Source organism: Scomber japonicus, chromosome 23 (genome assembly GCF_027409825.1).
Source record: "Scomber japonicus isolate fScoJap1 chromosome 23, fScoJap1.pri, whole genome shotgun sequence".
Lineage (NCBI taxonomy): Eukaryota > Metazoa > Chordata > Actinopteri > Scombriformes > Scombridae > Scomber > Scomber japonicus.
The window spans coordinates 14368248-14381453 of NC_070600.1; the positions used below are offsets into that span (position 1 = coordinate 14368248).

General features: G+C 40.7%; 1 protein-coding gene across 1 annotated transcript in view; it reads right to left on the minus strand.

Annotated features, from left to right (window-relative positions):
* Positions 1-237: 237 nt before the first annotated feature.
* Positions 238-13206, minus strand: part of wnk1b (WNK lysine deficient protein kinase 1b) — an 84952-nt gene continuing 71983 nt past the window's right edge. Inside the window, exons 25-38 of the mRNA XM_053344194.1 lie at positions 13036-13092; positions 11251-11325; positions 11111-11147; positions 10947-11026; positions 10312-10593; positions 9936-10207; positions 9427-9502; positions 9187-9316; positions 8174-8371; positions 7566-7658; positions 4944-4985; positions 3234-3406; positions 2647-2703; positions 238-1806 (exon numbers count right to left, since the gene is read on the minus strand). Coding sequence (XP_053200169.1) covers positions 1366-1806; positions 2647-2703; positions 3234-3406; positions 4944-4985; positions 7566-7658; positions 8174-8371; positions 9187-9316; positions 9427-9502; positions 9936-10207; positions 10312-10593; positions 10947-11026; positions 11111-11147; positions 11251-11325; positions 13036-13092 — 2013 coding nt within the window. The 3' untranslated portion in view covers positions 238-1365. The remainder of the gene's footprint in view (positions 1807-2646; positions 2704-3233; positions 3407-4943; positions 4986-7565; positions 7659-8173; positions 8372-9186; positions 9317-9426; positions 9503-9935; positions 10208-10311; positions 10594-10946; positions 11027-11110; positions 11148-11250; positions 11326-13035; positions 13093-13206) is intronic.

Consider the following 13206-nt stretch of genomic DNA (forward strand, 5'->3'; position numbering starts at 1 on the left):
CAACACACAGGAGGTAATGGAGGAGAGGCTGTCAAAGGTTTTCTCAAGTTGAAAAGCACAAGACTAAACAGGCTTAAGGTCAGTTTACCTCCAAACGTTCAAAATCACAACTTGTATTTGATCTGTTCTTGATTCGTTCTGGATTCTTTGTGCTTCGAATGAATTTGAGGAGAATTCCTGGCAACAAAAATTCTGAATACAGATGAAAAACAACTAAACTCAAATGTAATGAACTCAGTCGCTGTGCTCTTACCTGACATCAAAGCTATCTGCATCCATCTTTGTGAGGGTTAATGATGCAAACTGCTGCCACTGTTTGATTTCAGAATGATATAGCCTCTTGTGCATCCTTTGATGTTGACACTGAGCACTAATGTGAGGCCAGCCATGCTCCCTTCTGTGTCCACCAGTTACTTCTTTATGAACTTGATTCCACTTTCAATTTTATGGTAAAAGTGCACTGTTGCTGTCTGCTCTGAGAGCTTGAGAACATTTTTAGTGCTTAAAAGGCTGAAAGCTAGAAGTTAGTTATTTACACTTCTAGCAAAAGAAGGCTGCTGACAACCAAAAAACAGCTTTTCCAACTTTTTTGCTGTAGTAACAAACTATAAGAGGTGCTGTGTGGACTAAAAGAGGTTTTGTAAAAGCTGGCCACAACATTTCTCCCCATAAACCTGATGTAACATGTCCTCTCCCCTTCGTTTGAGAAACAATTTCCTCATATTTTACTAATCATTGTTCAAAGAGCCCAAATATCTCTTCAGCTGCTGATTCACCAACACTCTTAGTTTCTACATTTTTAATGATATCATGGACCTCTCCTCTCCTCTTCACCATACCCTTCCATGTACAGAGCTGTTCACTCAATTTAGAGCACAAAATACAACATGTGTGACCAAGCTGTTAGAGCCCATACACATTACCTCACACACAAACAGTTATTAACACCATTCCAACACCCTGTCAAAACCTCTTTGGCCTTTTAACATTGCACTCATGAGTCTTTTCCTTTATCCTCAAGCATTTGGCTGGCTGTGACAAGCCCACAGTCAAATGCAGCAGAAAGGGAGATTGTGTGACTGCATTTGTGAAAGCTTCTCACACACGTGGATGGAAGCAGGGGGTGAGATGCATCACACTAACTGTGGAGGTGGCGACATCGCATTCCTGATTTTCTCCCGTCTTCTTTTCATTTCCTTTTTTTTTCCTTTTCACCTCTTGGTCAGGTCAGTTTGTGTAAAGTAAAACTCCTCGTTCTGCGTGCTCCTCCACTTCTTCCATCCTCTCTGGCCGATCTAGCCCAAAGCACTCCACTCCGCACCAGTCCAGTCGGGCCGTGATTTAAACAAGCCCTCACCCCAAGCCCTACGTGGTCCTCAGGTTGGGTCCTCCTGGGTTGCTGACTGACTTCTGCAAAGCGTTGTTCAGATGGAAAGCCTGGAGTGGGCCCTGCCCGGATATCTGGCCCTGTCCTCCAACTGTGGTGGGGTAGGGGCCCAGGGGCTGGGAGGTGCTGACCAGCAGAGGCCCAGGTTGGGTCGGCGCCTGGTGTTGGTTCGACAGGCCGTGAGCTGGTCCAGACCATTGTGCACTGTAGGCAGCGGTGGGGGCGTAGTGGATGAACTGGGGAGGTTGGGGTTGGGGTGGGGTGGAAGAGGCGGGGGGGTGGCACAGAGAGCCCTTGCGGACAGCCATAGAGGTAGCGGAGGTGGGGTTTGTGGGGAGGTGGGCGGAACCTCCAATGCTGCTCGGGCACAGCTGGCTGGGAGCGGAGTACTTCCTGCCCAGACTGGCTGACTGGATAGCCTGGGGAGGTGAGAGGTACATCAGATAAAGAAAAAGAAATGGTCAATCATGTACTGTAGCAATACACTCACACTGAGAGCATTTAATCTCAATCAAGCAAACATTTTATTTAATGTAAGACACATTTTAAGATCATTTTTGTACTTTACATCTTATAACTAGTGAACTTCTGATGCACAACTTAAAGGGGACATGCCACTCATATCATGCACATTTTAGGGTCAATATTTTTATTTTGGGGCTCGACTAAAATGTCTTTGCATGATTTACAGTTCAAATAACTTGTCTTTAAGATCCCCCTACCAATGAGCCCACTCTATTCTGATTGGTTAGCTCCTCGAAACTGCCCCTTTACACCACCAACAACAGACACTGCATGTAGAACAACAACCAGGAACACACACTCTGGAACAGACAGCTGTTTGTGGGTATGCCCTGTATGACCGGGGTACGTAGAGGTAAGTTTGCAAACGGAGACGTGTTCTTTGATTTTCCGGGGGGGGATTTAAACATCTGTTCACTTCATATTTTGGAACTTTAACATTTGTTAAGATAGACACTCAATATGATAACAGTAAAAAAAGGATGACATGCCCCCTTTAAAGCTTTTAAAAATGTATTTAGAATGTAAATGTATTTTAAAAGCTCAAAATAAATTCAATAAAAAGGCCAAGGGATTTATTATTTTTGATAAACTCTAAGCAACTTGTGTGTGTGTGTGCGTGTGTGTGTGTGTGTGTGTGTTTGTGTGTGTGTGTGTGTGTGTGTGTGTGTTTGTGTGTGTGTGTGTGTGTGTGTGTGTGTGAGAGAGAGAGAGATGTGGCGTGTTTTTAATCTAACCTCGTAGCTGTGTCCCTGCGCCGGGGCCTGCTGCAGCTGTTTGGCACTCCTCTTACCCTGAAAAAGAATAGTGTTTAGTTCAATTCACTGACCTGCACATACAATTATATAACACATACTAATTAATAACACAAAATAACTATTTGTTCAACATTAAGAATTTATTGTATCTTTGACTCTGGTTTCAAAGCCCTTATTTTGATACAGTGTGGAGTAACTGTGAAACTTTTTCTAATGCAACATGTAGCTAACAGACATCAAACAAATCAAATGTGGTAAATTTCAGCTACCATTCCCCAGATTCAGCAGTTACTGGCATGGCAAATGCACATAAAGTGCCAAATGGAAACGGGTCATAAAAACATATCATCAGCCAAATGCCAGGCGGTTTTAGCTGAGGTTTATTTACTCTACCAGCCACTTTTGGCTTCTCACAAACTACCATTTAGAGTTAAGTTTCTTTCACTCCATCTGTCTTTATGTCTGGTAAACTAAATACAGGCTCTGGTGAGTCACTGTTAAAGGAACATTTTCAATGTCAAAACAACTTGTACTTGGATGAATGAATAAAAAAAGTGGCAGTAAACCTGTGAGAGGTTCATGGCATCTCTGGCCCAGTTGTCCACCAGTTTATGTAAGTCATCAGTGAATGTTCCTTTCCTCTGGTGGGGGGCTGATATATTTGGGGGTAGACACTGAGAGCCCCCTTGGCTCTGACCCAAACCGCCTGAACCGCTCACTGCGTTGGTGCTATTGGTCCCTGTGAAGAGAGATGGAGAGGGGGAGGAGAGAAGCAAAGGATGTGAGATGTTGTTCAATCATTATTGGGATTAATGTGAATGCAGGTCCTGTTCTGGCATGTTATGATGGTCACTTGATAACATTGTTTAGTTTTAATGATGAAAATAATGATGACAGACAGGCACAATAGAAAAACTATGATATTAGAGCAACATTTTAACCAGAACATGGCCGCTTTTACCAACAAATCTTTTTCAGATGATTATTGTCCATCTGCAGTATATTCTCGCAAGATCTATATTGCCTCAGATTAGAGATACAAGCTGTAAAACTGTCAGAGAATAGACAGCATTCACTTACAAGATGCTCCTACACAAAAAAGCAGTGGTGGGCCAGCCCACTGTTGCCCTGTGTATCACTGATCTCAGATCTGTATTTCATTTTCTGTACATTAGATGGCACTCAAGCTCTCTAACAGCAATGGTCAGTTTGCTTTTTACCAACTCTCAGCATCAAATTCATCATAGTAAGCTCACTGCAGGAAAAAAAAAGAACACACACTGCAAACTGCCCAGGGTGTCTGCATGAATGTGTTGTGCTATGTAGCATTTAGCATACATTAAAATTATATTGTATATGATACAATATACTAGTACCACAATCATAGCATCATCACAGCATGTTCTGCAGTTCTGAAGTTCACTGTACTTCTTCATGTTATTGCATAGCTACCAATTCAAATAAATCAATAAATGTGACAATTGAGAGAGAAATATACAGTTTTATTATATCATCCTAGTCTGGGAAAGTGCATTTTATTATTATGACTTGAAGGAACACTGTATTTTAATGATTTTCTAACAAGTTAAAACAATTCTCTCTTTCATTGCCATTTCTATGTATCTGAAATCCAGATTAGAGTTACAGAACAATGTAATGATCATATTTCCCTCAAAGACAAATGTAACCTAAAGCAGCACTGCTGAAGAATATTTATATGATCTATATAAGATATCTATTGAGAAGGGACATAATATGCAGGGATTATCCAGTATAAACTAATGTGATCTGAGAAAAACTGTCATGTCATGCTAAATAAAATGGAGGAAAATAAGAATGAGAAGAAGCTGAGTCATGAGTGACTGCAGCAGCATGGGATTCTGGGCAATGTAGTCCAGACCACAAGCCAGGGAGAAGAGGAAAAGGGAGGGAGCAGAGGCAGGTTTTCATGGCAGAGTGGTGAACAGCTGTTTAGGTGAGTTAGTTAGTGTGTGTGTGTGTGTGTGTGTGTGTGTGTGTGTGTGTGTGTGTGTGTGTGTGTGTGTGTGTGCGTGTGTGTGTGAGAGCAGGTGCAGGTGCATGCACTGTCAGTTTGAAATCGATGAAGGCTGGTCAGTTCAGTCATTTCAGCCTCATTTCAGTTGATTACTATTAGATGCAGCAACTGAAATAGCTGAACTGAACTGATCTCAAATCTGGCAGAGGGTCAGAGCAAATGCGAGGATGGAGGAGGAAAATGGATGGAGGGAAGAAAGACCAAAAACAGAGATAGTTACTACAGAGCTGGTTGCAGGGGCAGACTTTTTTCACCATCTTCCCTGTGCAGCCGGAAGACAACGATCGAAGGATTGGAAGAGAGTCACAGTTAAACCCTGCACGCAACACCCAACACCCAACAACCAAACACATACTGCATCCTATTTCGATTATTTGAACTTGTAGTAGTCAATAAATAACACCTTGGGGTTGAGTTGCCCAAATTTCATCATCTTAAGAAACACAGTCCCTGTCACACAGTGCAGAAATACCCTTGAAAGAAAAGCAAATTGGATTCAGTGTCATGATGTGTATCTGTATAAGCTGCACTGTGAGACAAGCTGACCACATGTCAAATCACAAGGCCACCATCTATATACAAATAAACAACTGAGTAAAAAAAGACCATGATACTGTAGACAAACATTTGAGGAAGTGCAGCAATTTAAATATTTGTAACAAAGGCTTTTAAAGAGAATGTATTTCTAGCAGTGTAAAACTCTTTTTTCATGCCAATAATTGTGCTAGACTATTTAAAGGTGTACTACTAAATAATTGTACTTATACACCGCCTCAAAGCTTTCGGATGCTTTTGGGTAACCAACCCCCCGTTTCTGAAGTGCTTCTGAGTCCTCCCTACAGCTCAAACGGCCACCACACCAGAACTGGGTCAAATATAGGATTTAAAATGCATCAAAAGTCATTAACATGGATTCAGAGTAAAGCTAATACATGGAGTTTTGTCAAAGCAGCATGTTACTGAGACCCAGGTCTGTCTCTCTCCCCTCCTGGCTGTCAAGTGATAGGAGGACAGGTGAGGGAGAAAGTGGGGTGGAGGACGGGGAGTGAGGGAGGGAAGGAAGGAAGAGAAGAGAAGGGGTCTGAGCTGTAGAGGGTTCAGAAGCATTCATAAACATCCCTTCATCAAGCACAAAACATCTTATCAACACAACATATAATGAATATGAATAGAAAAAAAACGGTTTCTTAGTCATAAATAAATAATAAACTGATGCACAGTATTTGAACAGAACTGTGCTAAACGGGTAAGAAATAAGAATTAATCAGGTCTAATTAAAAATAAATAATAAAGTTCCTGTTTAAAAAAAACAAAAACAAAAACAAAACACAACTGTCTGACAGAAATCTCAAGTCATCAGGTCTGAACTTGTCTTTCCTTGTTAGTCTGCTTATGTTCATGGAGGCAAAGTTTAGAATTGAAAGCAGTCAGGGATTGAATTTCAGACTAAGATACAAACAAAACCAAATCATCGACCTCTAACTTCTAACGGTTAGTGATGAAATGGAGCGTATGTTAAACAACTGTAAGTATGCTACTGGCTGCTCATAATGTTTGATGTCTGACATTGCTGTAGGCCATCAGCTTAATTCATCAAAAGACTTGGTTATTATAAATTGTCTTATCTGTTAACCACTTTTGGAGGGAATTAACAGATAAATATAGTTAGTTTTTTTTTGTCAACAAATCCCAGGAAAAGAGCAAAACCATAAATGAATAAACCCTACTTTATAATATTGTCTGTGTAGTCTAGTAGCTTAAAATATTGTATTCCTTTGTTAAGTCTATTCATGACATTTTTTGCCAGTAAAATACACAGTAAGAAAACAGATGATTGCCAGCATTATTCTTCAACTATTCACTCATGTTGCTGGTGAATAAGAAGTTTTATGTTACTTTGTTATTACCCTGTAGAAAGCGAACAAGTCATGCTGAGAAAGGCATTCCTGGCTTTTGACAGCCATTTACAGGATAAACATCGCACAATAAAACACTTTCCTGTGTCGTTTTTATCAATTACATTGCTATTATTTTGACTTGGTCTCGACAATTTCAACACAGCCAGCAGTGCCCAGGCATTGGATGTGAAGTTAAAAGATGACCTGTTTATCAAGGAAGACTATGTCAGACGAAAGCTAAATGGAAAGAAAGAATACAGAAAGAAAGAATACAGAAAGAAAGAAAGAAAGAAAGAAAGAAAGAAAGAAAGAAAGAAAGAAAGAAAGAAAGAAAGAAAGAAAGAAAGAAAGAAAGAAAGAAAGAAAGAAAGAAAGAAAGAAAGAAAGAAAGAAAGAAAGAAAGAAAGAAAGAAAGAAGAAGATTAAAGGTAAGTGAAGATGACTATGGGAAGCTCTCAGATGTAAGAAGATTGTGTTAACTGTCTGTGTCCTGCAGTAACTTTCTCTTTTTCTGTACCTAAAAAGTGTCATCATCTCCAACATACAAAACAAGGATGGATTTTTGTCAATAATAACCATTAAAATGAGCAGAAATCAACAGAACTCTAATTTAAAGCTCTGTTTTTGTGGGGGGGTTTTTTGTTGTTTTTTTTTTTACAATTTTGAGCAAAGTACCTTAACCCAAAGTACCGCTACGCTCAGCTGTTTTCCCTTGATTATAAAATCTTTTCCTTTAATTCCTGAATAGATTACTCTTTTGGAGACACCAGTTTTCTGCAGGACACTGGTCATATCAGAAGCATAGGATCTTCCTCCATCAAAGAAGAAAACCCATGGGAAGACAGGAAGACCGTGACTTGACGCATATAGGAGTAAAAATGAGAACAAAAGTAAGTAAGGACGACGGGCAAAAGAGAAGAGCAAAGAAATAAAGCGTTACACACAAAGAGCCAAGCAGGGCGTACTCAGAAAGCGCGTCCTCCTGCCGCCAGGCTTGAAGGCCAAACGCTCCGAACCCCAGCTGAACTTTACACAGCCTGAAGAGAGGGAGGAGGGAAACAAGAAGAGGAGAGGAAGAAGGAAGATGAGGAGATGTAGAGAGAGAGAGAGAGAGAGAGAGAGAGAGGTGAAAAAGATAAAAAGGAATGAGAGGAAAAGACAGAGAAACATAAAAGAGAGGAGAGAAAGACAAAAACAGAGAAAAAAGAAAATATAGACAGACAAGAGGAAGAGAGAGATGGTAAAGATGAGAGGGAAGGAAAGAGACACAGGTGAAGGAATACACAGGAAGAATGTAACAGTAAGTTAGCCATCACACTGCTTCACAGAGACAGACAGAGAAATAGAGAAAGATAGACAGAGGTGAGGAGTGTGTTGTTGTGAGGGAGTGAAGACAAACCAACTGCATGCATTTGTCTTTGTCTGCATGCACAGTACAGTATTTCAGGAGAGCTGTTTCAGCCCAAATTTGTGTGTGGTTGTAATTCAGGAATTGAACTTGTTTTAATTGATGAGGCCTGTTGCAGCCTGGTACTCTCAGCAACGTTCCTACCTGGGGTGGGAGCACACAAGCTGGGCACAGAGAGCGCTGCCTCGCTGGTGTAGGCCGAACACAGGTTGTCGCTGGAGGGAGAGGGTTTGAGGGGCTGGAGCAGAGTGCTGCTGCCTGAATCGGCTAATCCTCCTGGGGCTAACAGAGCCAGCTGGCCGGGGTACATGGTTGGGACGCTCTGGGCGGATAAAGTGCTGCCTGGAGATAGCACAAGGCATAGGCAGGAGGGGACAGGGCAGGAACGGCACACCGCAGAGAGCGTAGACACATACAGGCAACACACACATACACACATACACACACACACATTGATAAGACACCCGTCAACCCAGACACACACGTTTACGTTGACACACACACAGAAAAACAGACAGGGAAAGCAGTCAGAAATTTTAAAGCTCCGAGCCTGCTTCAGCGCACACCCACATGCACAAATAACCAAGAAGATAAACACACACACATACACACACGCCCCCACCCCCCACAAACACATACACACATAAACATGTGCACACGGATGCATAAACACAGAGATGGTTTGACATTAGAGTAAATGTTTTGTTATCTTGACCTTCTTGACTGTGGACTGGATTAAATATTTGGATGTAATTTACTGTTCAGATGTGCAGGGTTAAAGTTAAAGTGTCAGTTTAACCAAATATCAAAACATCATATTTTTCTCATCTTTTTGGTTTAATTTGCTCAGGTTTTGGTGAGGTGAACAGTGCCCACTGTATTCAAAAGTCAATCAGCATCATCCCTTTCCTAGGGACTATTTCTGTGGTAGAAAGTCGTACCAATGAAGACAACATGGTCTGTGGTTATCTTCAGTATTGTGCCGTTTTCTTTAATGGTATTTTTATTGCTGTATGCCCAACAAATGCATGATAAATACAGAATAAATCTCCATAAATATCTGCATGTCTTGATAGTACTAGAAGTAGCTGAGAAAAAATGTGTTTTTGTGATTTAGGTGAACTGAACCTTTAATATAAATGTTTGAAGAAGCCCACCTTGCTGTAATGGACTCTTGCTGCCATGCGTGGAGCTGGTTCTGGAAGATTTGGAGGATTTGCTTTTGGTAGGTCGTCTTCTCCTGCCAGTCAAGGTTATAACTGGAGGGAGTACTGCAGCTGGGGGGACCTATACCAAGAGTAAACAAGTTGCTTTGTGCTGTACAGTATTGTATTGTGATGCTGTTCATTTTGTCTGCACTAATGATGATGATGATAACCATGATGATTTTATTGTACCTTTCCCAGCTTGGTGAAAAGACAGTCTATTTCTTCCTTCTGGCGGGAGTGTAGGGCCTGAATCTCACGCATGTGCCTGGCAGTATACAGAGAGGATATTGTTAGAATAAAATAATAGGAATAAAAATTTCAAAAGAGAAATACTAAGATTTAAACAGGAACAAGAAATTAGCCTAGTTAAAAAAAACCCACTGAACATCCCTGTTCAAAGAAAGAAGAAGAGAAAGAGAAGTAGTTATGGAAAGTGGGTGGTTAACCTCATCCTTGAAGGGGAGAGAGAAAAAGAGAAAGGAGAAGCAGAGCACAGCTTACTTTTTTCTGGGTAGTTAATCTAACTGAAATAGAAAAGAGGAACAAGAGGAGAGGAAGTAGAAAGAAATATAGTTTTCTTCAAAGCAGTTAGCCCATTAAAGAAGGTGTGATAGAGAGGTGTAAAAGAAAGGGGTGTTGAGAGACCAGCAGAATTGTTTTGGCTCTGGTGGTTAAAAAGAGAATAAAAGATAACTCACTTATCTCTGAGGCGATTGACTTCCCGTCTGAAGTCTTCATCCTCAAATTCAGAGTCGTTGTCACTACTGATGTAGGAGTTATTGAAGGAGTTGTTGTTTAGGCTCGGCAGAGAGGTTTTATGAGTGGGATCTGGAGTCAGACTCTGCCCGGGATCAGTGGGCCCGTTAGCAGCCTGGGCAGCTGGAGTAGGACTCTGCCTGAACTCGAGACTCTGCTCCTGGGCCCGACTGACTGAGAATCTGCCAACACGGGCCTCAGTGTTGGTGGTGACCTGGAATAAAAGAGCAAATTGTTGTAGAAGAAGAGGGAAGGAAAGGAGGAGGTAGGGGCAAATAGTAAATATGTTTTAAACTACAAGATACAAACAGGAAATACCTGGAAGCGTCCAATGGTAGTGGTGGGCTTGGGAGAGGGGCAGGGGGAGGTGAAAGGGGAGGGTTGGTGAGACCCTCCCAGAGTTCTTTTGGGAAGTCCATCCACAACATCTCCACCTTGTCCTCCTCCCCCTCTCAGAGGAGATGTGGAGTCCTTGTGCAGTGTGTTCTCCGGGCTGGAGAGGCTGGAGGATGACGAGGAAGAAGATGAAGAGGAGGTGGTGGTGGACGATTCAGTGCAGGCAGGACGTTGGACTGGAGTTTCTTCAGTGGCCAATGAAACCTAAGTAGTGGAAAAATTAGAAATTAGCAACTATAAAGAAAGAGGGAGAAAAAAGGACAGATATTATTGAGCTGTTATTGATCAACTGCTCATTTGATTCTCTTCCACTGTCCTGGTTCTAATTCCATGTCTTTTTCATGACCTTGCCAACACTGCACTGTTTTCTTTTTTGGGTTATTTATGCTTTTGTTCCAGTTTATGGTGTAGCTGTGATAGCTGTGTAGAAACCATGTGACAATGAGCATGCTGTAGGTAGTATTGGCTCAAGAAAACCTTCATTATGTCATTTTTAGGTAATATCCACTCAAAATGAGTGGATATTCTTGTTTGGTCTATCATGAAGGAAGTCTTACCTTAAATCTCCCCAGTTTAATTCCACCTTGAGGAGGAGGAGCAGGAGAGGACATAGTGTCATCCTCCAGGGAGAAGGGAACTGAAAGACATGTTACAAATGTCAGACAGGCAGATACAAAACAGATGTGTAGAACAGCAGATTTAGTAAATATACTATACATACTTGCTTGTCCCGCTGAGGACATGCCACTGTGAGAAGCCTGAAGTTAGCATGGGAAGAACAAACAGAACAAATCTATGATTGCCACTGATGATAAACATGATGTAATTTGAGCAGTAAGAATAACGTATGTGTGTGTTTACCTGTGAGTGTGGAACAGTCTCTGGACTCAATGCTCTCCTCAGCTGAGCGTCCAGGTCCTCTAGAGGTTGCTGGGACTTGAGACAGGAAATTATACTTTTAGATACAAAAAATGATAGTAATAAAATATAGAAACGGAGAAAGGTTCGGACACTGCAGTGTGTGTATATATATATATATATACATATACATATATGCACAGATCAGCCAAAAACACGCATTGAGGCACCTAGGGCTGGGTGATAAGTTGTTACCTTTTACATTTTATTCACTTTTAGCACATGTTTAGCTTGCAATGGATCTACAAATGTCAATTGTTCAAATGAATGATTCCATGCACATTGTAATTAAAAACACTTAAAGTGTTTGTTTTACTTACCTAAAGAGTTAGAAATAATATTGGAGCACAGTTCATTGTAATTGTTTTGTGATTCTCCATATATCTGGCTCATAATATATATAAATATGGCAAATATGATATTGTGATAGTAATTTACCCTCATCAACAAGCCCTAGTAATACAAAGCTCAGCGTTGTTATGTCCGCTCAACTGTGACTAAGCAGGCAAAACACATTCCTATCTCTTGGTCCAATCAGTAACTGTGTTTTCCTCAGGGTTCACCAAAACTGAACAAAGAGTACAAAATATTTCATAGTTTGAAATATTGACTTTGTGTTGCACAACAAATGGCACATGTGTGTATGAAATTTAAAAGACAGCAGTGTCAAAGGGCATCATTCCTCCAAATTTTACCAAATCTGACCCTCCTGTGTCACACACATAGGTGAAGTGATTCAGGGGGCACACAGGGTCTTTTTTTTCTTGTGAGCATTTTAATTGCAATTAAAAAATAAATCATTAAAATCGAAACCCCGGAGAGCTTTAACTACAGCAGGATTATCTTAATCAAAGAGGACAAGTCTCGCCCGTGGGAGTTACGTAAGAGACGAGAAGTGAATGTCAGTAACTTGGCAGGTTAGAGTTTTCATAAAAGAGTTACAAGTCATACATTTTTATTCAGCGTGCTGTTCCTGTTAAATGGAAGATCTATTTATAGACAGCAGTATTCACAGCACCAACAAAACAGTCTGGAAATTGAAGCCAGTTCACTGTCTGTCTGCCGTGAGGCATCTATCCAGTACTGACAGCCCATCTGTCTGCTACCTCCCTCTCTGTCTCTCTTTACCTGCCTCTCCGATTTCCTGTCTGCAACCTAGTTCCACTTTAATCCTCTATAATTATTTCTTTCCTAATAATGTTTAAACTTTCCCTTTTTTGGATTTGTAATGTTTAAGTGACACATTGTTGTGGAAGATATAAAATGCTACATACAATACACATATTTGTTTCCTTTCTGTATATGCATCACTGTGCCATAGTTAAATTAAAAACATATGTTAAAAAATATTTAATTGTATTAAATGCATGCAACTTGTGTTGTATTCACTTCATTTATTTGTTTGATTTGTTTTTACTGAAGCATTTTAACTCCTCCTTAGATCACTGATGAAGAGTAATGTTTGACTTTTTTGTAAGACTTGAACTATAATCTCCCTTCAGGCTTCTGTCACATAGGGTTAGGTTTAGCTATTTCTGGTGCATACTGTAGTGAATCAGACATAAAGGACATAAGCAGAAGCACTATTCATACACAACAAATACCCATACAAGCCCAATACAGACACAGCAAAGAACTGATACCACTTGATAAACATAGTGAGCTCAGTATTAATGCATTATTGCTTCGAAATGGAAACAGCAACTCTTAAATGGAAGCAAAAAACACCTGTATTAGACAAGGTCCAGGGAAGGATGGCAGGAGTTCTGAAGGAGGAGAACTGGCCTAATCCCAGAAAAACAGAGGTGATGGAAAGACAGAGAGTGGGAGAAATTAGAGAGAAAAGATTTGTAGTGGAGGTTAGTGTTCATTGGGGAGAATGTTAAAAGAAATTTACAT